Raw genomic sequence first — 27598 nt, 5'->3', positions numbered from 1 at the left:
TCGTTTGCACGTTACGTCATCGCGGCCATGTTGGTACAACTTAACAAAAGATTTCTCATCAGCATCCATTGTTAACGGTACCACAATGGCCGCCATGTTTTTGTCTTTTAACTCTCTTGGGAATGCTTGCAACCCATCAATACCACGTGACCATTTTCTGGACATCAAACAAAAATGAAAAATTTTTTGACATTCAGTTCTAAGTGCAAGCTTTTGATTGACGTTCACGAATTTCGGATTTTCTGTGATACTGAGACCCCGTCCACACTATGCCGGATAAATTTGAATCCGAATTTTATTTATTCGGTTTCATTTCGAAAATTCGTTTTCGGTGAAGAATTGTTCCGGATTCGCCTGGACTAGTGTGGACGGTAGGCCTAACCGAATAAATAAAAATTCGGATTCAAATTTATCCGGCATAGTGTGGACGGAGCCTGAATCATTCGCGTGTGCTTGGTGGGAACGGCTGCAAAGATCGCTGTATTAATTATTATTTTTCACGCTTCACCAAGATGATTAATATCACGCTAGCCCCCCGCTCAAGCTTAGTTACAGATTCTTATCAATTCACAAACGTCATTCCCCCAAGTACCTCATTAGAAAATCTCAAGGATTTTAACTACCTTTAATTTTTTTCCCTCTTTGAGCTGTTTGTCCCAGCCCATACATCGAAGTATATATACCGATAAGAGAATGTCGAGTTAATGGTAGTGTGTAACTAGCTGAACGTCGAAATATTTCAGTAGCAACATTGAAGAGGGGTGTATTTTATGAGTAAACTACAATCTATGATGTGTAAGCTCTTTGTGGTATGTAGTTTGCTCGCGGTATGTCTACAGACAACAGTTTCTTTGGGTAGGTATTTAAGCATCCTCTTATTTTGACTCTCTTGTCTCTTTAACTTTAACTAAACATATGTCAAATACTTCCTCTGGGGAAAGTTACAGAAATAACTCACATTTCGTGGTGTTTTTTAACTTGGGGGCTAGCATATTTCACATCATATAATAACTGAATACCAAAATATTAGAGTTTTATGACAATCTCTAAATTTACCCACTGAACAAAGTAAAGTATAAGAGCAATACTTTAATCTAAGTTTTGATAAAATAAAGAGAATAATATAAAGATATTGAAAATCATGTTATATATTTGATATAATTTTCGCTTTTCGTTGCCAAGCAATTACTTCGTGTAATGAAAGTCTAAGGGATGGAAAAGTAATGTCAGAAATATAACCTTAAGTTTTCTCACAAAAAGTATCAAAAAACGATATGAGTTAACCAGAATCTTGAGTATCTTTTTTACGTTTAGAAGCCGAAAGAAACTTGTTTTGAAAAGTTTGAAAAGCGTGTTTTTTTTCTAAATGCTATTAGTTATTTGAAATAGAAAACTTCAATGAAGCATTAGGCTATTCGTTAGCTATTCATTCATCATTATTTATCAATATTGAAGCCTGTTTATACGCATTTGAATGGCATTCATTTATATTTGGTAAAATTTATTTGTTAACTTAATTTAATTTTCCTTTATTAGTAAACCAAAATCTCAACTTTGTGAACTTTGAGCCAAAAACTCAGTCCAGAGAGGCAAAATCACTAAGGTGTTTGCATATTTTGAAATATCCTGATAAGACGAACAAATCAACAAGGTGATTTATCACGCGAAATTATGGTGGTCGTAAAACGTAGAAAGACCGTTATCTTTTACATTAGATTCAGTTTTAATAGCTTCACTTCTTGGAACTTCCGTCGTCTAACTTTTGGTTGACTGCAGAGTTTTCCTAAGTTAGTTTAAATACCTTAAGAGCTAAGATATAATTTTCAACAAATTTCGCCTTTTCAGAATTTTTTTTTCCCTTTTCGTGATTCGAATTCTTTAAACCATTGTTCATCGTTCCAGTGAAGCATAATTAATATATTCATTTTTGTCTATAAACCTATATCACCCTAAGTGCCATTACAAGATATTTGACTTATGGGAAAAAGTGACCAGGCTACGCATACATCTCTTTGTGTCAAATTCCACAAAAATACTTTCAAAAATCTTCCAAAACTTTACGAAACTTTGAATTTTTTAAACTTATTTTTCCGATAAATCAAATATCTTTATGATGCGGTCACGCTAGTTTGACACATGAGTTGTTACGAACATTTTCCTCTTTCCGCTCACTTTAACTGTTCTATTTTTAACAGTTTTTTATAGTGCGAATACGTTAACATTGGCCTCCCAAACAAATTGTAAATCAAATAATTCACAAAACGTTTTTGATGCTGAATAACCGAACGGTTACAAACTCTAGAGCTTTTTGAATTGGTTTTTTTTTTTTTTTTTCACTCATGATCATACACATGTATTTAAAGTGAAATATTTGCTTTAAAATGAAAAAATGTGAATATTGGTGCACATATTTAATCGATATTGGCTAATTTGTATGCATTATAGACCTAACAAACTCTACTCATATGTGATGTAGAGTCATTCCTACCGTGCACAATGGCATTCCCTTGAGTATTGTTTCTTTATTCTCCACTGATAATGCAAAATTGTTTAATATGAAAAAGACTTAAACAAAGAATCTTATCCTAGCTCATTTTTCATGGGAATTACTCGAAATCTGTACTGGGAAAACAGTCACCTAACTCGTTAAAAAAACTATATTGAGAGAGTATGATTTTCTAAGTTTAGGTGTTTGCGCGTCTCGAACGAACATATTATATGTTTTTTTCTTTTCTTTTCTTTTTTTTTTTTTTCTTTTTTCTTTAGCTTAATTTTTAATTTTTTTAAATATTCTAGTAATTTTATTGTAGTCTCTTTTATAGTTTTTAGCTTATCGTAAAGGGCCACAAGTTTATTAGCAAAGTTTTTGCTATTTAGTGCCACCCTTGTTAAATAAAGGATTTATTTTTATTATCATTATTATTATTATCATTATTATTATTATTATTATTATTATTATTATTATTATTTCAATATTATTATTATTTAATTTTATTTATTTATTTATTATTATTATTGTTAACGAGGCAAATCGTTATGAGAAATTATGGTCGTAAAACTTATCAAAATCCATTATCTTTTGCATTAGATTAAAAGTAAGATTTTATCTTTACTTCTTTAAAACTTGTTTCCTCTCTTTTGTTTCCTTTTTACATTAGCACATTTTTCTATGATAACATCAATACCTATTAAGCGAGTGTAATAGGTTTTTTAAATATTTAATCTTGTTTGTTTTTACATTTAGCAAATTGTCGATGGTTTGCGTGGTATGTCCTCTTATTCACCATGATATATGACGTCAACAGTTGGTCAAAACGTACTAACGAGACGCGCTTAGCCAAAAAAAAATCTTTTTTTCCGACAAAGTTTGAAAGAAAAACCGTTTCTAGCGCGCTCTAGTTCCATGCGTAAGCGAACGTAATTTGAGAAAAGATACATTTGGTAAAAAAAGAACATATTCTAAAATATTAATAGTATTAAGCGAAAATAATAGATTTCCTAATTATTGATCTTGGAGGTTTTATCATTAGCATTGTTTTTTTTTTTAGAGTGTTCTTATTCGCTGGGTGTGGAAAAATACATAATCCCAGACAGTTCTCTAACAGCTTCATCCGAGATAGATTACTGGCAGGGCGCGGCTCAAGCCAGACTCAACCTCGTACCATACTACACATGGTACCCCAGTGGGTGGACGCCCGGTGCTAACGATGGTCACCCTTGGTTACAAATCTACCTGAAGCACCCATACGTGGTGACGGGCATCGCTACCCAAGGAAGAGGTAGCCTGAATGTTGTGCAGGACTGGGTCAGGAGTTATAATTTATCGTATAGTATGGACGGGAAAACTTGGAAGTTTTGCAGATCGAATGTTGGATCGATAAAGGTAAGACACAGGGAACCCATGGCCAGGATTTGAGGACAGGGCGGTCATCAGTTTTAAATTATCGCATAGCTAGTTATATGGCGCCAGTTTTTCGAAATTAAGTTTAGTACTATTTATGAAATAATAAATACACATTAAGGATTAAAATGTCGTAAAATCTAGAAATCAGTTGTATGCAAAATTAAATTGTTAGTTTTCTAAACTGTTGACGCTTTTAGTTTTTTTAAAAAAACTTTATATTCACCTTTTTCCATACATTGGTTCACTGGTCAAACACAAAGCGCTCAAGCGATGCGACTCATTTACACAGGGTTAACCTCGATCTTGTGCAGAATATTCCCGTATTCTAGTCAAGGTCTGTTGAGTTTCAAAGTGTTTGTATTATTGACGTCGTGCATACCGTTGGTATTTCTGATGCGAGGCTATGAGCCCTGCGTAAATGAGTCTGTAATCAAATAACGGTACAGTGGTAATTTGGAACTTGAAACTGGCATATTAAGTCTTCCTTTTCATTGTCTTTTTTCTTTCTTTCATTCCTCTCGTCATACAAACGCTTTTAAGAAATGAATTATTTACATATTTATCTATCATAGGGTTTTTTCAACTTATCTTAGAAATATCTTCGCCTATTTGAAAGTTCTTTTTTCAGTATTAACAGGATTGGCTTTGGTTTCAACAGGTTTTCCCTGGTAATACAGATGCCAACACAGTAAGAAAGAACACCATTAGCCCTCCTTTCACAGCGACTTACGTTAGAATAAACCCCTTGACGTGGAGTGGACAGCCATCTTTAAGAGTTGAACTTTATGGCTGTCTAGGTAAGTTAAACTGAATCACGTGTTCTGGATGCCCATATATGGGACAATGAATCACGTGTTCTGGTTTACCATATATGAGACAATGAATCACGTGTTCTGGATGCCCATATAAGGGACAATGAATCACGTGTTCTGGTTGACCATATATGGGACAAGGAATCACGTGTTCTGGATGTCCATACATGGGACAACGAATCACGTGTTCTGGATGGCTATATATGAGGCAATATATGGCTATATATGAGGCAATATATGGCTATATATGAGGCAATATATGTCTTTCAAAGCGAAATTAGACAACTTTTTATATTATGAATTATTATATAGTTAGGATAGTGCTGATTGGTAGAAAATTGTGCTTTATTAGTGAACGGAGCACAATGCTGACATATCTATTTTTAATTTCATTGAATTTGCTATCAACCATAAGTTCAAAAGCACAAGGCATTACTTTTTTCAATCGAAAAAGGAGACAGTCTGAATTCTATTTTTTTCTTATTTTTGTGTTGAAAATTATATCCTCTTATTATATCAACCATAAGTTAAAAAGCACAAAGTATTTGTCACTGCAACATTACATTTTTGCAATCAAAAAAAGGGACTGAACTTTTCATCCAGTATTTATCTTATTTTTGTGATAAAAATATATATTCTAGTCTTATTTTTGCAGATTCGCGCTATTGTGGAGCCAAACTAGGAATGCAAAATGGCAGCATCCCAGACAAACACATCACATCCTCGACTCAACTCAGCGCGCTCTACGCCGCTTCTCAAGGCCGACTTAACAACGTTCCCTCCGCGCTGTCTGGCGGCTGTTGGAGGACAGGTGATATGGACTACTCTCCGTGGCTTGCGGTAAACTTAGGAAAAATTTTCAAAGTCATGGCTATTGGGACGCAAGGGAACCCTGTGGCAGATGAGTGGGTGACTTACTATTATGTGCGCTTTGGTCACGATGGTATTCACTGGAACTATATCTATGATGCAGACATGATTAAGGTATTGTGTGTACAAAATATGAATAGAAATGCGCAAAGGTTGAGGTGGACATATATAGCTTTTATCAATCGAGTGCGAGGTCCGTACCGTAAGTTATGGACCTATCGAGGTTTTTCTACTGCCTTATGACCCAAGCGTGTAGCGCGCGGAACATGAAGAAGTGGGGAAAAATAGGTTCCATAACTTACGTACGGACCGAGCAAGCGAAGTTAATAAGATGTTTATTATATGCCAAGGATAACACACAAAAATGTGTTAGTGGTCCGTACAGTTAGTTATTGACCGCAAATTGGCCATTGAAAGCGCGTGAAATTACATTGCCATATAATAAGAAGAGGTTAGTTACCGTCCTAAGGTCGTTTCGGATAGAGAAAAACTGTGCGCTCGTCCACACGATGTCGGTCCATATATATTTAAGACCTCGGGCACATTTTTTCTCTTTCCAGACCTCCAGCGCCATACATAAGTTCTATCTACGGATTGACTACGTTTACACTGTTTATAATAACACATATCACGCTGTACGGTGTGCGCAACTAATATGCGCCGTCTCTCGCCGCTGTGGTCGCGGGTTTGATCCCGGTCTATTAGTAGTCATATGTGAGTAAAGGTGCTTTTTAGGTCTGTCTTTTCATTCGAGGGTTCTCCGAGTTCTCCGGGTTCTCCGGTTCTTCCTCTCTCCTTAACTTAACACTATTTCAAATCAAGTTTTGCCTTGCAGTATTATATCGGGAATGAAGATCGCAACACCAAGACCCAGAACGTCCTTGACCAGCCAATCATCTCCCAGTACATCAGAATCGATCCTATCTTGTGGAATGGAGAAAGAGTAGCCTTGAGAGTCGAATTCTTTGGCTGCATGTCAGGTATATGGCAACCTTTTTTATCTTATGTATTTATAATTAGATTAGAGAATCACCAATGCACGCGGTGGTGCCAGAGTATACAATTTACGACATCCCTTGAACAAATCACCGCACGCAAAGTCATTGCTTCTCCGATTAAATAACTAAGACACAACACCTTTACCATCACGTTACAACACACGGTGATGTCTCGTACGAGCTCATTGCTTCTCTAATCGAATTGCTAGGAAAACCTCACCGTTACCGTTACACAACGACACACAGCACGAAACAAAATATGGCCACTGTACAGAAATAATGAAATCCGTTGAATCAATCTTGCGCTAAACCTGAGTAAATAAGTCTGCAATCGAGGAACACAGCGGTAACTCGAAACTGATCTATTTAGTTATGGAAGATAGTTGCATGAATTTTGGTTAACGATCAGGATTTTCTTTTTTAGAAAAAGAGTGAAATACTTGTTGAACTTGCCCTTACCTTCAACTCGACATTGCCTTCTCTTTTGGTATACGTTACTTTCATATAATCAAACATTTCATTTTATTCTTCTTGTCAGTCAACAAATGCTTCCTTTCTTTGGGAATGGAAGACCGACGTATCCCGGACGCCTCTCTATCGGCGTCTTCAGCCTTGAGCAACACTAACAGCCCTACTTACAGCCGACTACATAACCAGGTGGCATTTCAATCGCTTACTGGATGGTCCCCTTCAACCACGGACCAGAACCCTTGGCTCCAAATCTCCCTGGGGCAATTGGCGATCGTTGCTGGTGTTGGTATACAAGGAGGGTCTGTTCAGAACTGGTGGGAGACGGGGAAATGGGTGACTTCTTATAAGGTTGGGTATTCTAAAGATGGAATCACATGGATGACGTACAGTGTCAATGGTGTTGATAAGGTGATTAGTTTCATTCTTCTATCCTACCTTCCTTGCTTCCTTCCATCCATACATTTTTACTCCCGTCATTCCTTCCTTCGTTCCTTCCTTCGTTTCTCCGCTCCTTTCTTCGTTCCTTACTTTGTTCGTCCCTTCCATCGTTCGTCCCTTGCTTGCTTGCTTGCTTGCTTGCTTGCTTGATTCATTCCTTCTTTCGTTCCTTCATTCCTTCTTTCGTTCCTTCATTCCTTCTTTCGTTCGTTCGTTCCTTCCTTCCTTCCTTCCTTCCTTCCTTCTTTCCTTCAACGTTTAATATAAAGTAATATGTTTCCAGATATTTCCTGGTAATACAGATAGTACTTCAGTAGTGACGAACACTTTTCCAACACCAATAAAAGCACTCAAAATCCGAATCTACCCAAAAACCTGGAACGGTGGAGCATACCTGAGGATGGAGCTTTACGGATGCCGAGGTAAATATAAAGTGGCAATTATAAAATCTAATATTACTCGGCCGTCCTGTGATAATTTCATGACTCCACCACAAATCTTCTTCTGGGCTCTAAAGACAAGATGACAAGGACCAATTTTATTTCTCTCCAACTTTTCTCGCAACAGCGTTGCTACACAAGCTACAGCATAGCCGCGTGTAACCTACAGCGCAGTTTGAAAAAAAATGTTGCGAGACAAGTTGTTGCGAAAAGTAGAATTCGTTTCTATTTTTGGCAACGATTGCTTCTTAACTGCACCGTGTAAACACTCTTGCAACTTGTGCCGCAACACTGTTGCAAGACGAATTGCAGAGAAAATTGCTCCGTGAAACCGCGCCTTGAACTCATGTAGTCTGTGCCAAATATATATATATATATATATATATATATATATATATATATATATATAGTTACCGAGCGTCTTGTATCGTCTTTCCTGAAAGGTTTCGTAGAAAAAATAATACATATTCTACCGTACGTATCTCAAATTTTATCAGGAAGCCCGAATGAAGGTAGTCATATGCGTCTAAGGTTTACAATGGAGCCTTTTAGATCTATAATCTTAGGTTTGTTTAATATTAGGTTTGTTTTCCGCGTTTTTAACTTATTAACAATATTATAGAAAATCAGAGTGTTGCCGTTGATCACTGCGATAGTAATCCCTGTAAGAACAATGCTACATGCGTTGATCACGTGGCCAACTATACCTGCACATGTGCTAGTGGTTTTACTGGAAGGAATTGTGGAACAGGTATGGAAAAAGAGCTGATTCAGGTGCATTCTAATTCTTGTAGGTTATTCAATATCTGAGATTGACTTCCATTCTTTAATTCCCATACGCTACCCATTCTGATTCAGGACTATTTCTTTTTTCTAACAGATATCGATGATTGTAACCCGAACCCTTGTAGGAATGGTGCAACCTGCACAGATCTGGTAAACGGTTATATTTGTGCGTGTAGAACTGGCTTCACAGGACAAAACTGCGAGACAGGTAACCCGGTCAAAATCTAAGCCTTCTAATTAACCTTGACCTTTGGTTGACCTTTGTATGGGACCCTTTATCCTGTTGGTCAGTCCTTCAACCATTGTGGCAGAGTGAAGTGTTTTTTGTTTGTTTGTTTGTTTATCTATTTATGCTAGTAAGTTTGTGTTTTGTATATGTATCATTCGTGTTTATAGTCAATTCTTTGTAAAATAAAATAACACTTTAATTCTTTTTCCGAACCCTGCACAAAACAACCTCTGAGCTGATCAAAGTCAGGGCGCCGCTAACTCAAAGATTGAACACTGAAGCAACCTCTAGTTGGTCACTAAACCCCTTGCAGTACGTCGGAGTGCAGCTCAATTTGGAGAACATAACAATAGGTTTCCAATTCTCAGGAGATTGAAATTCTCTTGTTTCTGTCCTCCAAGTTGCGCTCCTTTGACGTCACATGCAAAGGGTATGTAAGCCAGTAGAAAAACCTATGAATCAAGGGAGAAAACTTCAAAACGCTATTCACACGAAATGCTGAGACCAGGAATCAAACCCTAGACCCCTGATGTGAGAAGCGAGTATACTACCCCACACCACCCTTGACTGTATCTATATTTGACCCACTGAATATTCTCCACCGCGCATGTAGTTTTAATTTCCTCCGATTTTTGTAACAGATATTGACGATTGTCAGAGTTCACCATGTAGAAATTATGCAACATGTACTGATCTTGTGAACAACTACACCTGTGCATGCGCAAGTGGTTTTACTGGAAGAAACTGTGAAATAGGTTGGTAAATTTGCTGTTTTAAAACCGACACATGACCTGTTGCTCTGCCTAATGTATGTGCAGTCATTACTCCTTGAACAAATAAATATTATTGTTTAAGTTTGTTTTCGTCGACGTGCGCCCACCTATAAGGTTCCGCTTATTGATTTGATATTATATATTTCTTTGCATAACAGATATCAATGAATGTCAGTCCAACCCTTGCATGAACAATGCAACATGTATTGATCACATGAACAACTACACCTGTGCATGCGCAAGTGGTTTTACTGGGACAAACTGCGAAATAGGTAAACTGGAGTAGTTTGAAATATGGGAAAGGATGTTTTCCAATATCATGCTAGTTATTGATAATTATTACTTATTAGTTATCATTAACAACACCTTGTACCTTCTAAAGATATCGACGACTGTCAAGGAACTCCGTGCAGGAATCGAGCGACATGCATTGATCACGTAAACAACTACACTTGCGCATGCGCACTTGGCTTTACTGGAAGAAATTGCGAAATAGGTAACTAAATAAAAGATTTCTTATAACAGTTTTATGGAACGTTCGAAGAAAAAAAATGGGTTTCGCTTGATTAAAGATAATAATAACAATTAATAATGATGTAATATTCAATCGCTTTTCTTTAAAGACATTGACGACTGCCAAAGCTCTCCTTGCAAGAACAGAGCAACTTGTACTGATCACGTGAACAACTACACCTGTGCATGTGACAGTGGTTTTACTGGAAGAAACTGTGAAATAGGTAACAACTAAAATTACATTAGTTTGTTTTCTATAACTTGAAACTTAAACACTTTTGGAAACATTTAAATGACTGTTTTTAACTTTTTTAAAATTTGCTTATTGATTTTTATTCAGATATTAATGAATGTCAATCTACCCCATGCAAAAACCAAGCAACATGCATTGACCAGGTCAACAACTACACCTGCGCATGCGCTAACGGATTTTCGGGGAGAAACTGTGAGATAGGTAAAATAATTCATAAATATTTAATTTGCTCTTCAAAGTTGGCAATTGTGATTTACTTAAAAAAACTAATCTTTTGCAATTTTGTTTATCATAGATATAGACGACTGCGAAAATTTTCCTTGTGAAAATAATGCCACATGCATTGATCACGTGTACAACTATACGTGCTCATGTGTTAGTGGCTTTACTGGCAGGAATTGTGAGATTAGTGAGTATGAAGTTGATTTTCATAAAAGCATAATCAAAATCAGATTAATGGCTAAGCAAGCACTAAATGTTTGTGTTTTTTTTTCTCCAAAGATTTTGATGAATGTCAAAGTACACCTTGTCAAAACAATGCAACGTGCATAGATCACGTGAACAGCTACACCTGCTCATGCGCAAGTGGTTTTACTGGAAGTAATTGCGAAACAGGTAAGGAAAAGGTAATTGTTAAATTTTTTCATTTATAAAAAATAAAAAGTGAATTAATTGGTTTACAGATATCGATGATTGCTTGCCAAAACCCTGTGAAAACAATGCAACATGTACTGATCTCGTGAACAACTACACCTGTGCATGTGCAAGTGGTTTTACTGGAAGAAACTGCGAAATAGGTATGTTTAATTTCATTTTAAATAATTTTAAAACCATCACTAATATTGACGTATAGTATATAGTGATGGCAGCCATAATGGATGGCAGGAAGCAACAGCAAGAACTCCAATATGGCTGCCCTCACCTCAAGATAACAATATATATCTATATGCAAATAGTGTCCTATTTTCTTTCCAAACAGATGTAAACGAATGTCAAAGTGAACCATGTCTCAATAATGCAACATGTACTGATCACGTGAACAACTACACCTGTTCATGTGCCAGTGGTTTTACTGGGGAAAGATGTGAAACAGGTCAGTAAAACCTGTTGCTTCTATATGTGTTTTTGGATTGTATTCTTTTAATTATTGCTGTGTGTTCAACAGACATTGATGAATGCCAAAGCTCACCTTGTCAAAATAATGGAACTTGCATAGATGAAGTAAATGGTTATATATGCAGCTGTACTAGTAAATACATCGGGGAGCAATGTGAAGAGGGTACGTATGTTGACACAGCTATGACGCATTCTTTGAACATTATGATCTTGATGATAGGGTGATAGTGACGATGGTGGTGATGATCAAATAATGATGGTGGTGGTGGTAATGGTGATGATGAATGTAGATGATGATGACGATGATTATCAGATAATGAATGTGATGATTTTAGTGTTGGTGATTATTGTCAGATGATGATGGCGTTGATGATGATGGTGATGGTGATTATTGGATGATGGTAATGATGATGATGATAATAAGGTTATAGTGATGATAATTATGATGATGATGGTGGTGATGATTAGATGATGGTGATGATCAAATAATGATGGTGGTGATGGTAATGGTGATGATGAAAGTAGATGATGACGATGATTATCAGATGATGATGGCGTTGATGATGGTGGTGGTGGTTGTAATGATGAATGTAGATGATGATGACGATGATTATCAGACGATGATGGCGTTGATGATGATGGTGGTGGTAGTGGTAATGATGAATGCAGATGATGATGACGATGATTATCAGATGATGATGGCGTTGATGATGATGGTGATTATTGGATGATGGTAATGACGATGATGATAATAAGGTTATGGTGATGATAATTATGATGATGATGGTGGTGATGATTAGATAATGGTGATGATCAGATGGTAATGATGATGATGATGACAATGATAATGGTGATAATGATGATAATGGTAATGAAGGTGGCGATGACAATGATCAGATGATATGGGTGATGATAATGATTAGTAGTGATGAGAAAAATGAGGGCGGATTGCAGTTTTAATAGGAGTTGCCATTGTTCTTCTCCTTTAGTTAAAACGCACTGTTCCAGTAATCCCTGTATGAATGGTGGAATTTGTGTCAACAAACCTACAACATACTGGTGCCAGTGTTTGTATGGTTATGACGGCAATCAGTGTGAAATAGGTAAGACATGCATGTGTGACTTCATCAAAGACACGCACACAAAGGATACCGGCAATTGTATAGGCAAAAGTTTTAAAAGAAATGAAATTCATAGAGACAAAAAAAGAAAGGAAAGGAAGAAAGGAAGAAAAGAAGGAAGGAAGGAAGGAAGGAAGGAAGGAAGGAAGGAAGAAAGAAACAGAAGAAAGGAACCGAAAGAAGGAAGAAACGTCTCTCATTTTTACTCATTTGAACTTCGACAAAAAACTATAAAGGCTTTTCTAAGGTTTCCTTTTTATTCTTTTGCTTTCTCTGCCTTTTCCTTTTCTTATTCCCCTCTCGTACATCGTAACGTTTGGGATGCCAATCTCCGCTACATTATTTTCAATACAAAAACTCACAATCTCTTTGTTAATCATTAGTTCTAAACCCAAACAAGGAATGTGGTCGCCGAGTGCAGGCTCGTATCGTGGGCGGTGAGTCCGCATTTCCCGGTTCATGGCCGTGGCAGGTTGGCCTCCTTGCAAAAGAAGACAAAAAACATTACTGCGGCGGCACGTTGATCTCAAAGGAATGGATCGTTACTGCTGGGCACTGTGTTCTTTTTAGAGAACCCGACGAGATTTTGGTGGTCCTGGGAGAATATGATCTCAGTGTGGCTGAAGGAAACGAGGTGATAAAGAACGTATCTACTATCATCAGCCACCCTCTCTATCGTTGGTGGACGAGTGATTATGACATCGCACTGATCAAAATAACTGAACCCCTTAAAATGTATAATCGGTTTATATACCCGATCTGTTTGCCTCTTAACACCGAACTCCCTCCTGCAGGAACGCAATTCACTATCACGGGATTCGGGAAGCTCGCCCACGGAGGTGCTGCCGCGAAAAGATTACAACAAGCAATCGTACCATTGATCTCGCATGATTTATGTAAGAAGACCTATGAAGGGAAAGCTATTATCACTGATAGGATGATGTGTGCGGGTCATGCGGAGGGTGGGATTGACTCATGTCAGGGAGACAGTGGGGGACCCTTTATCAAGGAGAAGTCCAATTACTGCTGGTACTTGTATGGGGTAATAAGTTGGGGTATAGGATGTGCTAACCCGAACTCTTACGGGGTGTACACTAATGTACTTATAGCAAGAAGCTGGATAAAGAATCAAACTAATGTCTAGGCATGCAAAGAAAAGAATAACTAAACCTCTATAAAGCGACCACTTTTCGCACGAGTGGTCGCTTTGCAGAGGTCCGAATTTTAAAGTAAACTATTTTTCGTGGTACATAAGGATTTGCATCACGTCTCTATCATCAAGAGCGCGCGGTTAAAGCAAATTTAATAAAGTTAATAAAGTTCCGTGTGGAAAACAATAGGAAAATACTGGTTTCTAACATCTGGGGATTCCCGGCAGATTTTAAACGACCGTGATCCTAAAATCCTGATGCCACGTCTTGAATCTAATCTCCATATCTTGGATTCCAGATTCCGCATGTTAAATTTCAAATTTCACATCTTTATTTCTAGATTCCTCATCTTATGTAGACCATTTGCAACAAATAAAAGAAATAAAATAGTTATAAAAGGAAGCCCGATTTTTTTTTGTCATCCTGTAACAGTCATGTGATTATTTCCTGCAAATGGCCTATTCCAGATTCCACATCAGATTACAAATTTTGGATTCAAGATTCTAGATTTACGCATTTTCATACTGGTCGCAAACAGCCAAGACCTCATAATCTAAACTACAAAATCTGTATTATCTCTTTATTCATACTTGCAGAATTGAGAATTGATATCAAATGGTGCGCGCACCAATGCAAAAAAAAAAAAAAAAAGAAAATATTTTCGGTTGTCGAAAAAACGATTAAAACTATAAAACATCAATATATAATATAATGAGAAACAGAGAAGGAGGGAGGTCGAGGAGAGGGAGGTCGGGGAGGGGTACTGCCCTGGAGGAAGATGTGAATGGGAAGAGAGGAAAGTCTGCATATCGTGCCTTTCTTCCGACCCATCCCTTGCTTTAAGTTCACCCTTTTCCCATCTACCATGTACCTACTGATCACCGGCCCATACCCCATTACCCTACAAACTATTGTTTTTGTTGTTATTACTCTAGTGGGTAAATTGGGAGCATTAACGTGATTTCAAATTTTACCGAACCCTGAAACAATTTCTGAAATAATCATGGCATGGTTTTCCCTTTGGTTATAATTTAAACTATATACCTAAGTACAACGTTTATACAACTGTTCATAAATTGTTACATTTTATCAAGTCTAACCTCGACCTGAAGTCATTGTTTTCTCTCAAGCGAATTCAAGGAAGGTCTTTTAGTTCTGGCAATAGACCGTTTTCTCAAGGTTGCGTGCGCATTCAACTTGACGAGCCATAAAACTGAAAAACGCAAATGAATTCTTATCGGGAAAAAATCATAGCAAGGTAGGATAATACTCATCATAAAGCTTGTGTTCTGGTATCGTGGCCCGTCAAGTTCTTTAAATTTGGATGCGCACGCAACCTTGAGAAAACGGTCTATACGGAACACGCGATAAATGATGACGTCTTTGTTGCATTTAGCAAGTTTAACCAAGATGGCGGCCATGACTTCACAAGCCACTAGACCACATGGAGGCATTCTGGATGATATTCCTTGAAATTCATTGGTCGCTGTCGATGACGTCATATATACCCGCAACTTCTTCCTTCTGATTCGTCGCCTTCTCTAGTACCACATTGCCCATATAAGAAAAATCTATGATGTAAGCTCCTGCGTCTCCAGATTTTCGACTGTTATTGTTGATAAATTTAACTTTTGAGGGGAGTTGCGTGATTTGAAGTTCGAGTGGTTTGTTATTATAAATGAGGGCTTGACGGACGGTTGCTTGGAAGACATGTAGTTTAACCACGATTGTTTTATTCGCTTGAAAAGAGTCTTGGATAAACCCTTTGAAGAAATCATTACTATAAGTGTATGGAGAGAGATGAATAGCCTGCAAGCAGGCAAGCAGGCATTAGGATAAATGGTTATTATCATTACAATACATACCACCTTGCTTCCATTTCTGTTATCCTTATATGACTCAAAGAACAGCTCGCCAGTCAATACCACAAGACTAACCCCCATACCAATAAACACACAGTAAAACACACCAGACATATCGCTGAACGTAAGCACATCACTGTGGGACACTATGGCAGTGCTGGACTCTAAATGGAAAGATTCTTGACTTAGGATCTTGAACGGATATTTGTCAACAAATTATTGTCGACTTTAACACAACTGCAATGTTGACTGAATTTATATTAAGATTTGTATATGTTTGTTTGTTTGCGGTTTGTTGGTGGGTTGGTGGGTTGGTGGGTTGGTGGGTTGGTGGGTTGGTGGGTTGGTGGGTTGGTGGGTTGGTGGGTTGGTGGGTTGGTGGGTTGGTGGGTTGTTTTTCCATCAAACATCATATTATCAAGTACCTGTTGTAGTATCGGTGTCGTCACACTGTCCTCTAAGCCACTTTTTCTTCAGGGCAGTTATATAATCCTTCTGTCTTAGTTCCAAGATACTAATACTGAACTGAAGAGTGAAGGGCGAATCTTTTGGTAATCCAAAGCCATAACCAAACGTTCCAAATTCCCTGTAAAAATGTCTGAAATAAGTCTCGCAGACTCAGATACTAACTCAGACGCTAGCGCTTTTTTTCCCTAGATCCAGCTCTAGACGTTAAAATCGGACCTGAAACAGCCTGGAATTTAGTTTGTTAGGTTAGGGGGGATGAAAACCAGAGAACCCGGAGAAAAAATCTAGAATCAAGGGACAGAAAAATTATGCTGCTGTGAATCCAGGAACGATAATACAATAATAATATAATATAAAATAAAGGTGGATAGCGCGACTTCAGGTCAAAACAAAAGGTCAATTTCTATACTGTACTTCTATAAACGCATTTTATGTGCTTTATATCTTTTATATCTTATATCATTATGAGAACGATGCATGACCGAACAAACGAATTGGACCAAGCAGATGCAATGCAAACAAAAGAGCATACCGTCCAACGATTTGTAAAGTTTCACAAGGTTTCTGTTGGATGTAGTACTCAAGGATCACAGTATCATACAAGAACGCATAGTTTCCCTTCCTTGCACGTTCCACACCGACCGTTGTGTTCTCAACGAGAGAATTTGCAGCTTTCATAAACTCCCACATGGTAACAAAAGTAGGTATGCTAGAAGTTTGGAAGAACATTTGCCCCTGCGTGTTTTGTATGGTGCCGTAATGGATCTTAACTTGTCGTGCTAAGTCTTCTACTGAATTGATAGCTGTGCTGAAGCGCTCCACGATGAGGAAGGATGCCAAGTTTGCTGTGTATGTTGCTCCTGGGGGAAAAGAGAAGCAATGATTAGGAGAAAATGGAATAGAAATGAGAAAAGAAAAAGATTCAGGCGATTAGCAAGAGAAGGAAGAAAAAGGAAAGACGAAGAGAAAATGGTGATGATGGTGATGATGGTGATAACCCATCCAGTAATCCCATTTTTGTTTTTAGATTTAGATTGGGCTAAGCGATTGTCCCAAAAAATAAACAGAAATGTGAGACACCAAACAGGTCTTTATTTCATATGTAGTAAGCATGGCTAATAAAGTTCAGTTTTATAAAATATTTGATATATATAACGCGCGCTGATTGGTTGGCTCGGCGTTTTTATATCAGAGGACAGAGACACGGTCGCGCAAAGTCGTTCCAAAATATTTTATTTTTAAAAGCAATATAAACCGCGCGCGCGCATTTCTTTATTCTGTGTTTTAAACACTTTGGAAGCTGTGGGGCACTAGAAAAGCAAAACAAACACTCAGCTTGCTTCTCTCGTTTGTTGTACAGCTCCCAGCGTGTTGATATCACAGAACAGAGACATGACCGCGCGTTTTATATTCCTTAACCTTACCAATAATCAGTACAGCAAACCACCAGACGCCAACCACCACCCTTCCCGACGGAGAGACTGGATGGAGTACATCAGGGCCTTGGCTGACGTAATATGCAAATGATGACCAGATTGAGTTAAAAAAGCTCAGGTAGTTCTTGGATTTGGCAACATGACGAGGGACAGTTTTCTCACTCTGCGCCTGCGCACACCGGCCGTGGTAACCATAGGGACTGAATGTACTGTGGATCCAGAGAAAGATCCCGACACCGAGTGCTGTGAACACAATGGCTGAAATAAAACAAAGAGATGCGTGTGAATTAAGTGTTAAGTATGGTACTGAGTGTGTGTCAATGGAAAACTGTCCCCTATTATAGACGTGCGAAATAGCTAGAACGAACAAGAACGATTTTAAAAAAAATACATTAGTACAAAGTTGTTTGCATACGAAGAACAAATCAAATCAAAAATTAGCTTAGGAAATCGCACGTTCTCGAGTACAATTCAGAGTTTATAGGTACGAGTGATGTTTTGAAAATTTTCAAAATTGGACAAGCCTTTAAAGACGAGTCCAATTTGAGAACTTTCAAAATATCACTGAGTATCATGGATAAACTCGTGGTACTCTGTCAACGTCTCTAGCTATTTAGGAACAGGACCGGCGTCATTAACATGTTTATCTCAGCCGCGTGAAAGTCTAACCATGCATTACCAGATGCAATTGTAATGGCAGGCACTTTCTCCTCAGTTATTTTAGGACCCTGAGTCAGTGTTTGTCTTGCCGGGGCTTGAACCCACGACCTCCCGCACAACATAGCGACGCTCTTACCAATTGAAGGTATGCGTCAAACATTATGTACGTATACTTACCAAGCCACAGATGAAAGTCAAAAGGCCTGAGAAACGAAAAGACTTTGTACCCGCTGTCTTTTTCTTTAGCCATGAGGATTGATAAACCAACATCCATATATGGTTGAGTGAAGTCAATAACGCTCTGACGCTGGGAACTGATGCTCAGTGGACCAATTGCGAGATCAGCATTCTAGACAAGAAACACTTTGTCAATGTTTTAAGACAAGACTAATGGTGAATTATAAATCATAGATGCATCAATATGGCATGTTTTCATATCATATACGATAGTATTAAAGAAGGTAAAAAAACCACGGTACACGCATTGTGTAAGGTTATTTAAGTTATTTCAAAAAAGGTTGGTGAAGGTTTTAATATAATAAAGTTCAATCTTGGTAAGCAAAATGCAACATGCGCAACATGCAACATGCAACATGCAACATGCAACATGCAACATGCAACATGCAACATGCAACATGCAACATGCAACATGCATGCAACATGCAACATGCAACATGCAACATGCAACATGCAACATGCAACATGCAACATGCAACATGCAACATGCAACATGCAACATGCAACATGCAACATGCAACATGCAACATGCAACATGCAACATGCAACATGCAACATGCAACATGCAACAATACCTTCACCACCTTTTTTGACATAGCTGTATCATTCCTGATATAAGCTCGAACACGATAATAATCAAAATATTAAAATGCTTGGACACGGCACTATCAGGACATAGTGCCGTGCTGTGCGCACGTGCCTTGCCTTGCCGTTAAACTAACATCTTACCCCGTCTATAAGAACCTTTATCATTCCATTCCACTTCAGTGAATAAATGTCTTGGGCTCCGTAAATACCATTCTTCTCTAGTTCAATGACGTAGTCAAATTTTAACATCTCTTTGAGTTTCTTTAGTAAATCGATACAAAAGCCGTCGAATTCCTTGGTACCGTCTGGAAGAGTCTTGAGAAACACGAAAGGATGATCCTGGATAAATGAGATCGAAATGTCTTGTTAAAAATTGAGTCAATCCACCCATCTAACCATAAGAGAGATAATATATTTATGATAAGTTAGTAGTCTGCCTGTATCAGCGGAGTGCTTCTGGACACTTCTCGAGTGTTCTGCCAATCCCCAAGTGGTTTATGACTGCGCACAGCACAGCAAGCAAGTTTTTTATTTCTTTTATAAAATACAAATTACAATGATAGATAGGAATGACGCAACGGAAAGTGCGCGCGCGTGCAATGTGCTCTCATAAAGCAAGCGCTCCAAACCAATCAGAACGCGACATTCATAACAGTTATTTTATAATTAGTTTTATAACATTGTGGGTATTTTAGCATTATTACGAACGATAAATTTGAAACATAATTTCTCTAAAAGTAGGGGGAGGGGGTACAACCCCCATAGCACCCCCTCCCCCTCATCCCCTGGTTCCTACGTCCTTGTTTATGCACTTATTCTCTTACCAGTACAGCGACAACTTTGAGTGTAGTGTTCTGCACACTATTAGCGATATCACTGGGCACAACAGTAGATTCTGACAACCAATAAACTGGTGTTTTAGGGTCCATCTTAAGACCATCCTGTCTGCTCCATCGACCAACCTGACAAAAACTGCTGTTATGGTTTTTACTTGGGGGGGGGGGGGGGGGGGGGGTTAGCTTTCTGACCCGGCCCGTGTCATTCAATTCCCAGGAGAATAAGCTTCATTGTTTGAGTTATATCCATATTCATCGTGTTTTTACTGTTGAGTAAAATTTTTGTTTTTCTTTTAAATTGGTGATTCTTTTTAGTTACTTGTAAAGAACTCAATGAAATGATGTGTAATCAGCGCGTTACGAAATGCAGTTTTATTACGATCTCTCGTCGGAACAGGTTGTAGAAAGTTTGTTTGCTCACCAGTATATTTCCCCCATGGGAATCAAGATGTTCATTCATTTGCTCTCAGCGAGTTAATCAGCACGTGATTGCTTAGCTGCAAAGGTCCTATCCCCTTTCGATCTGCGCTTAGTACGTACACTTTTTGTTATAGGGAATGGTTTGTATATTGACATTCAGACATGAACGTGTCCATGGAATGGGACAAGCCCACGCTAGATTCGCTCTTAAGGTGCAAACGAACTCTTTGACAATACTTTCAGTACTGATTCTGCATGTAAATAGTTGATTGGTAAAATATTTCTTGATTTGAGTGATGCGTTTCTAAGTTATGAAGGTTTATACTTCCAATATGTTAATGATGAAGACGTCAGGTAAGGTATTTGAGTGTTTTTGTACATGTTGTAACTAGTACTGTAAATGCTGGCCATTTTGAAAATAAAAAATTTTAAATAGCTTGCATGTAAACCATGAGTAAAATAATGATGCTTTTTAAATAATGTATCTATGAACCAGTTCAATTTTGTATATTTAATTAAGCCTCAGTAGACGTCACACTTATTAACATATTGGAAGTATAAACCTTCATAACTTAGAGACGCATCACTCAAATCAAGAAATATTTTACCATTCAACTATTTACTTCATGTAGAATCAGTACTGAAAGTATTGTCGAAGGGTTCATTTGCACTTTAAGGTTAATACGTATGCATCGTACTCACTTTTACGAATCCGTTCCTGCCTTGGTTTACTATGTCATATTCTACAGATAACGGCGACCCGCTTGCGGTGAACCCGATATTGCTCATAATTCCATCTATTCGAACCTGTGTAAGGACGAGAATGCACAGGAATCTCACTATCATTTTAGATATAGCTAAAAATTAACCCTGTGTGCCATGCAATACTGCATGTTAAGTGTTTTAATCTTAGTACTTTGTAACTTTAATTTTTGTATTCTGTACTTTATTTTCTTTCTGTAAGTTTATTTTAACAGAGCCCCATTCAAACCAACTTTGCTGAATTGGGACCGGCACCTCTTTGTAAATATTGTTGATAAATAAATAAATAAATCCACCTATCTATTTCCGCGATAAGGCTGCATAAACACGAGCGCGCATGGCGAAATGGCGCTATATAAATTTTACTTATTAATATTATTATTATATATTTCATCCCCAAGTATACACTATCTTTGCGCGCGTTACATCTTAAATATTATTTTATAAAACTGTTAAAAGAATAACGTACAATTCAATGCCTTAGTTAGTGCTTCATTGATTACCCTTTTGATGTAGTCCAAGAGCTTGGAACCAGGTTGCCATGGCGTTACTTGTGCTTGGTTTGTAAAATCGAAATCCATGGCTTCCTCCGTCACATTGTGGCCACCCTTTAACATCGCATCAAGGGATGAAGCTAGTGCTAACACACTGTCGTAGGTTTTACCTCCTGGAGTCTGGAATGGGATATATATCCAGCGATATATTCAGTTCATCGTATGATGGCTGATTTTAAGGGGAATTGTATATATAGCAATGTGCTTCAAGGACGTAACCAGGATTTTGCAAAGTGGGTGGGTGCACATTAAAAAATCCGCTATTTTGTTTGCGACCCCGAAGCGCCAAATAAAAAAGGCCTTACATTTTACGTTTTATCGAAAAAAGTAGTTAAAAAGCCGCCATTTTGTTGCCACGAGGGTGGCCCTGGCCCCCTTTTCCCCCTCCCCTGGTTACAACCTTGTGCTAAAGAAGTATTGAATTTGAAGATAAATTTATGCTATGGAGAAAGGAAGTTTCAGCTTAATGTACTTACACTTATCTTTGTGTGGCCTTTAGCCACCCACTTCTTTATAAAGTCGGTATAAAGTTTGCCCTGACCCAATGCAGGGCGCGTCCCGATGACACCTGTGTATTCGTGTAACGGAAAGTCTCCCGGGATAGTACTCCAATCCTGTAACGATGATGAGAATGAACCACATCAAAAAATCATACAGATTAATAGATACTTGTATTTAAAACAAGGTTAATCCTTTCACTTGAATAAAACTGACCAATCAGATAACAGTAAACTAGACAGAGATTGAACTGATAACAGCGTTAGCCAATCAGATTATCACGTTCTCACGCTCTTATAATATCGATGCGCTATCTGATTGGTCGGTTAAAAACATCGAACTAAATGTCGTAATATGATTGGTTAATGATACTAGTTTATCAAAGTGGTCCCGGTTGGAGTATCCGCACAGTGATCATTTCAGTAAACATAATTATTCACTGCTATCAACAGGAGCCCTAACTAAAAATAGAATAATATTGCAACATCCTCGTTAAGCATAACATTTCCCTTTTCAGATCACGTGTCTTGAGTTCTTTGTTTGATATGAATCCATTTCTCATGCGCAATCGTCAAACAAAGGATTTGAGATAATGCTCTTGGGAATTACACGTGGTCTGTAATGGAAAAAAACCCCAGTTGGTTGACAATGTGTCAATTAATTCTCACCGCATTTGTAGAACCATCGGTGACAATCCAAATCCAACTCTTCAGCATTCCCATTTCAGCAGCTTGCTTCAGTATGACTAAAGTGTACCTCGTGCTTGTATTCAACACCACTAACCTTGCTTTACTCTTTTGAATGGCACGTAATTGAAGTTTGATGTCCAGCGCGCTGTAGTTAGTAATTGTGTCAAAATGTTCGTTGGCGTGAATCTTCCAGCCTTTTTGATTGGCTATGTCTTTCAAAGCCAACAAGCCATTGATACCTTCAAATCATCCAAAATGAACAGCATTCATTAGAAACACTTAAAAATATTCCAATACCCCTTTACCGATTTTGCTTGAGTATAGCCACGAAACAATGGTTCAAATGTTCCAATGGTTGGACATGATGAAATACTATACAGCAAATACAGTAGACTAGATTAATTTAAACGGAGCCCTATTCAAACCAGCTTTGCTGAACTGGGCACCTCTGTATAAATAGAGTTGATAAATAATTAAATAAATGATATATGAACATATCGAGTCCATCCTCGAACTGAAGCCATTGTTTCATAATCACTCAAGCGAATTTGGAAAAGGTCTAGGCCTATTGTGGCCTTCAGTGTGTTAACCAATACTCCATTATACAGTTCCATTCAGTGATCACGAAAAATAGTTCCTAACCGAGGCTGTAGTTGATAAACTGCAGTTTATCATGCGCGGAAACTCCAGCCTCGGCTAGGAACTATTTTTCGTGGTCACTGAACGGAACTGTAAAATGGAGTATTGAAAGTTTGTAATCATAGACCCAATGTTGGTTGAATCTAACAAACTATTTGCCATAATCGATATTCATTTATTATTGATGGTTTTCACGTCGGCCATGTTGGAGGAGTTAAAAAAAAATTGTCAATGAGTTCTTTTGTCATATCCTCCAACATGGCCGCCGTGTCTTTTGTTATTTAATTCTCTTGGGAGTGGTTGAAAACCATCAAGTTATATGGTTGCCACAAGCTTAAACCAGTCTTAAAAATTCCTGACTTTTGCTCAACCAAATGAAATATTAATTTTGCCAGACCAACACCATAAATTGAAGTTGACAATGGTGTTACTTAATAAAACAATTCTATCAACCTACCGTAGTCGTCCTTTGAAGTGAGTAGCGCTAAATGCGACCAGTTATACGAATCGATGATTCCAGCCAATGCCTGACATTGCAGAGAATCACTCGGGTTGAGTCGAACGAGGAATGGGAAATTCCCGGGACTGAACTCGAATGTAGGGTCAGTTGCTACGGGAGCCAACTGAGGAACGTGAAAACCGGCGCAGTATGGCTGGGTGTACTTGACCGCTGTTGACGTCATCGGTCCTATTATAGCCACCACGCCTTTCTTGAGAAGATATTGCACTGAAATATACAACATAGCAAAAGGTTAGTTATTAATATACTCAGAACACGCATGGAAGCTTGTTTTATACAGACAGATGTTGGTGGTACTAATAATACCCATCAGTTTTACTTTGTGCGAAATGTGTGATTTGTTTTCAATTCCAGTCCGCATGTCATTCCCTTGAGTATTATTTCTTTCATAGGCCCCCAGTTTATTTTAAGTGTTTGGGCGTAATGTTTTCCCATTTCAGACCACCTATCATTCCCTTGAGTATTACTGACATATTTTATGGACTTTTACTTTGCAATTGGGCGGTTTTCCCATTACAGACCACGTCATTCCATTGAGTTTTATATCTTTAATAGCCCTTTTACTTTGGGTGTAATGTTTTTCCATTTCAGATCACTTGTCATTCTCTTGAGTATTATTCCTTTATATAAGCCTTTTACTAGGTTAGGCGTAATGCTTCCGACCACCTGCCATTCCCTTAACCTTAGCATTGTGTCCATCTTTAACGGTAACGCTAGAGAAAATTATACAATTAGCATGTACATACTGACTGACTTTGACGAACCTGTTCGTATATTATCAAAGGTACTGTAAGCATCAGTCTTATTGATGAGCGGTACGAGCTCCGTGCCCGGTAAAATAGAAGAATTCCTATTCACTTCATCGAGTGCAAACAGAAAAGCCTCTTCGTAGTCTGCTTGAAGGGTGGGGAAAATCGCTCCTGATTAACAATAGAAATAATCATGATGATAGAAATAATACAGATTTAATCTAAAGGCGTTCGAGTGCATACCATATACAGTATTCATAAAAAAAACTTTGTAAAGGCCGGTTTAGACGGTACGATTTTCGCCTACAACTATCGTATACAACACGCTCGCGCCATCCTACAACTCGAGTCGTAGCGTGTAAATCAAGCCTACAACTCGCCTACGACAGACGCAAGCGTGTCGGTATACGATAGTTTCAGGCGAAAATCATACCGCCTAAACCGGCCTTAAGAAATGGCACAATATTTGCACAAATTTGTAAGTTCAGTAGACTTCAATAGAGTGAATATGATATGTCCGTGAAAAAGTTAACTAACAAAATCGTACAAATTAGTGCACTGAGTTTTGTAGGTCTATGGAAACACAGAGATCTACTGAGCTTACTACGATTTGTGCAATTTGTTACAAAGTTTTTCACTAATGTATGGCTTGCACTCAAGACCGTAAACTTGCAAAACTTTGCACGAATTTGTACAATTTTGTCAGTTAACGTTATCACGGATATATGGTATGATCGGTATGAACTTTAGTACTTAATAGTCTTAATGGTACCGATAAATACTAAGATATTCACGGATGTCTTCCAGCAAGAAATTAATGCGTTTCTTAGGCCCCGTTTACATGAAGCCGGATATTTTTTTATCCGGGTAAAAAATGTGCGTTTACATGCGGCTTCGTGTTAACCCCTTTAAACGCTCATCGTTTTCGCGAAAACGCTCCATTGACTCGAAAACGCTCATAGGAGCTAAATGAGCATGCGCATAGTTCCTGAGCCTGCGATCTCCTTTGTTTAGTGACGTCAGCGTTTACGAAAATATCCGGCTACAGACCGTCTCCGTGTAAACGTAGGCCTAAACGGATAAAACTATATGCGTTTACGAAAATATCCGGCTTCATGTAAACGGGGCCTTAATTGTTTTATTAATATTTACAGAATTGTTTTTTTTTTTTGCTTAACTGATGTCAGTTAATTTTGAATTTTTTTTTACATCTACACTAGTCTATAAATAAGTAGTTCAAAACTACAATATTAATGAGTAGCTTCTTTGCAAGTTTTCATTCGTCTTAAAATTTCTTAATTTGCTGTTAGAATTATATTCGAGGTAGAAATTTAACGAGCAATAATTTGAATTTATTACAGTAACATTTTGTACTATTTCCAACAAACGTATACCGATTTGATTGTCAATCTCTTGGAAGAGATGGGTCCCCCATCCCTTTCAAAAAAAGATTATTTTGATATTATGCTGCCGTGCTGATAAGGAGATTCAGTTGTTTGATTTGAGATATGCAGCACACTTACAAGCTCAAAAGATGTTGCAATAAGTACAAAACTGTAATTCGAAAAACAGTATGACATCCTATGAACTGTCCTGTTAATTGCTTCTTGGGAATATTGTCGAAATTGTTTTCAAAATATTCTCAAAACATATGAAATCTCTAAAAAAATTCGCTCACGAAGTTTTCGCCGAATGTTAACACCATTTTTTTTACTCATAAATAAAATGTAAATGAAGACTTTGATTTTTAAATCTAATACATTTGAGAGACTAAAAATTCGTTTCAAAAAATTTGAAAAAGATATGCAAAAAGAAACGCAGTGCACTAAACGTTTAAACAGTTTTCACTTACCAATGTAAAGCTTAGATGGGACTTGCATCGCATGCGACAAAGATAAACTTTTGAACGCCAAAAAGTGTAGTAACGATACGAAAACTGGACCTATACTGGCCATGTTCAGATGCGTCATGAACATTTACAGTAAACACGCTCGCAAGAGATGATCCTCGCGTCTCATACGGTATTTACAATGATAATGTGAAAAGACAATTGGATGGATTTGGAGTAATCTCGCTCACAGCTTCTCTAGTGCCTTAATGAGAATATTGAATTGTAATTAAACTTGGAGTACCACCAAACTTGGAAATCACCAATGGCGACAATCGAAGATAAAAGTAGTGTACGAAAAGAAAATAATTAGTGAAAGATAAGCCAAGAACGACACATAATGAATCTTTCTTTCTCTATTCTTTCTTTTTTGTCATCAATCCCTCGAGATTTGATAAGAATTTGGTAGTTTTTCCCGGGAGCCTCGATTTTACAAATTGATATCTCGCAAGACTAAGAATGATACAGAGATCAAGCCCCAAAAAGCATGATATAACTAGCTGAAAACTAGTGTGAGCTACGTCGGTGTTTCCAATGGAATAGTAATGATAAAAGGGTAAATTTTACACCGTGAAAAGATGAAAAAACTTACTGACGTTTCGGACGCTAGTCCTTCGTCGGATTAAAAGAGAGCGCTTTCTCTTTTACTCCGACGAAGGACTAGCGTCCGAAACGTCAGTAAGTTTTTTCATCTTTTCAAGGTGTAAAATTTACCTTATCATTACTGCCCCAAAAAGCATTGATAAATGCATTAAAACATTTAGCTTTGGTTAAATGGAAATTGAAATGTTCGCTAGGGAATATACGTTTTTTATGATAGATGAGGCTGTAAGCCGTGTGGGATTGGCTCGGACATCATATAAGAACATGCGTAATAGGTAAAATACGAGCGACTGAATACGACTGAAGATGAGGGC

The 27598-nt window shown here is 37.8% G+C and overlaps 2 protein-coding genes across 2 annotated transcripts; one reads left to right on the top strand and one right to left on the bottom strand.

Moving 5' to 3' along the window:
* The first annotated feature begins 593 nt into the window (after positions 1–593).
* Positions 594–14277, top strand: LOC116297290 (uncharacterized). Its single transcript, XM_031705497.2, has 21 exons — positions 594–855; positions 3549–3883; positions 4563–4701; positions 5372–5700; positions 6422–6566; positions 7123–7463; positions 7777–7915; positions 8556–8684; positions 8814–8927; positions 9590–9703; positions 9880–9993; positions 10104–10217; positions 10345–10458; positions 10575–10688; positions 10783–10896; positions 10989–11102; positions 11171–11284; positions 11467–11580; positions 11653–11766; positions 12593–12706; positions 13108–14277. The coding sequence occupies exons 1-21, from the start codon at positions 771–773 to the stop codon at positions 13866–13868; spliced, it is 3771 nt and encodes a 1256-aa protein (XP_031561357.2). The 5' UTR covers positions 594–770; the 3' UTR covers positions 13869–14277.
* Positions 14189–27291, bottom strand: LOC116297308 (glutamate receptor 1). The gene is made up of 15 exons (XM_089040006.1): positions 26646–27291; positions 24809–24964; positions 23982–24251; positions 22865–23124; positions 22175–22312; positions 21648–21818; positions 21085–21189; positions 19951–20088; positions 19268–19465; positions 18479–18650; positions 17630–17899; positions 16738–17065; positions 16163–16323; positions 15741–15901; positions 14189–15638 (listed from the first exon to the last, which is right to left on the bottom strand). The coding sequence occupies exons 1-15, from the start codon at positions 26767–26769 to the stop codon at positions 15447–15449; spliced, it is 2844 nt and encodes a 947-aa protein (XP_088896132.1). The 5' UTR covers positions 26770–27291; the 3' UTR covers positions 14189–15446.
* Between the last annotated feature and the right edge of the window lie 307 nt (positions 27292–27598).

This window comes from Actinia tenebrosa, unplaced genomic scaffold (assembly GCF_029948245.1).
Source record: "Actinia tenebrosa isolate PJP-AT-01 unplaced genomic scaffold, QUT_ActTen_1.0 PGA_scaffold7__59_contigs__length_16204524, whole genome shotgun sequence".
Taxonomy (NCBI): domain Eukaryota; kingdom Metazoa; phylum Cnidaria; class Anthozoa; order Actiniaria; family Actiniidae; genus Actinia; species Actinia tenebrosa.
This window is presented reverse-complemented; position numbering and strand designations above follow the sequence as displayed.

Excerpts from the sequence above, each read along its gene's own strand:
- LOC116297290 (XM_031705497.2), top strand. The coding sequence starts at position 771 with ATGAGTAAACTACAATCTATGATGTGTAAGCTCTTTGTGGTATGTAGT. Across the intron at positions 9,704-9,879 it reads TGGAAGAAACTGTGAAATAG|ATATCAATGAATGTCAGTCC; the intron begins GTTGGTAAATTT and ends TTTGCATAACAG. Across the intron at positions 10,459-10,574 it reads TGGAAGAAACTGTGAAATAG|ATATTAATGAATGTCAATCT; the intron begins GTAACAACTAAA and ends ATTTTTATTCAG.
- LOC116297308 (XM_089040006.1), bottom strand. The coding sequence starts at position 26,769 with ATGTTCATGACGCATCTGAACATGGCCAGTATAGGTCCAGTTTTCGTA. Across the intron at positions 23,125-23,981 it reads CACTTCAAAGGACGACTACG|GTATCAATGGCTTGTTGGCT; the intron begins GTAGGTTGATAG and ends GATGATTTGAAG. Across the intron at positions 17,066-17,629 it reads GTTTGCTGTACTGATTATTG|GAGCAACATACACAGCAAAC; the intron begins GTAAGGTTAAGG and ends CTTTTCCCCCAG.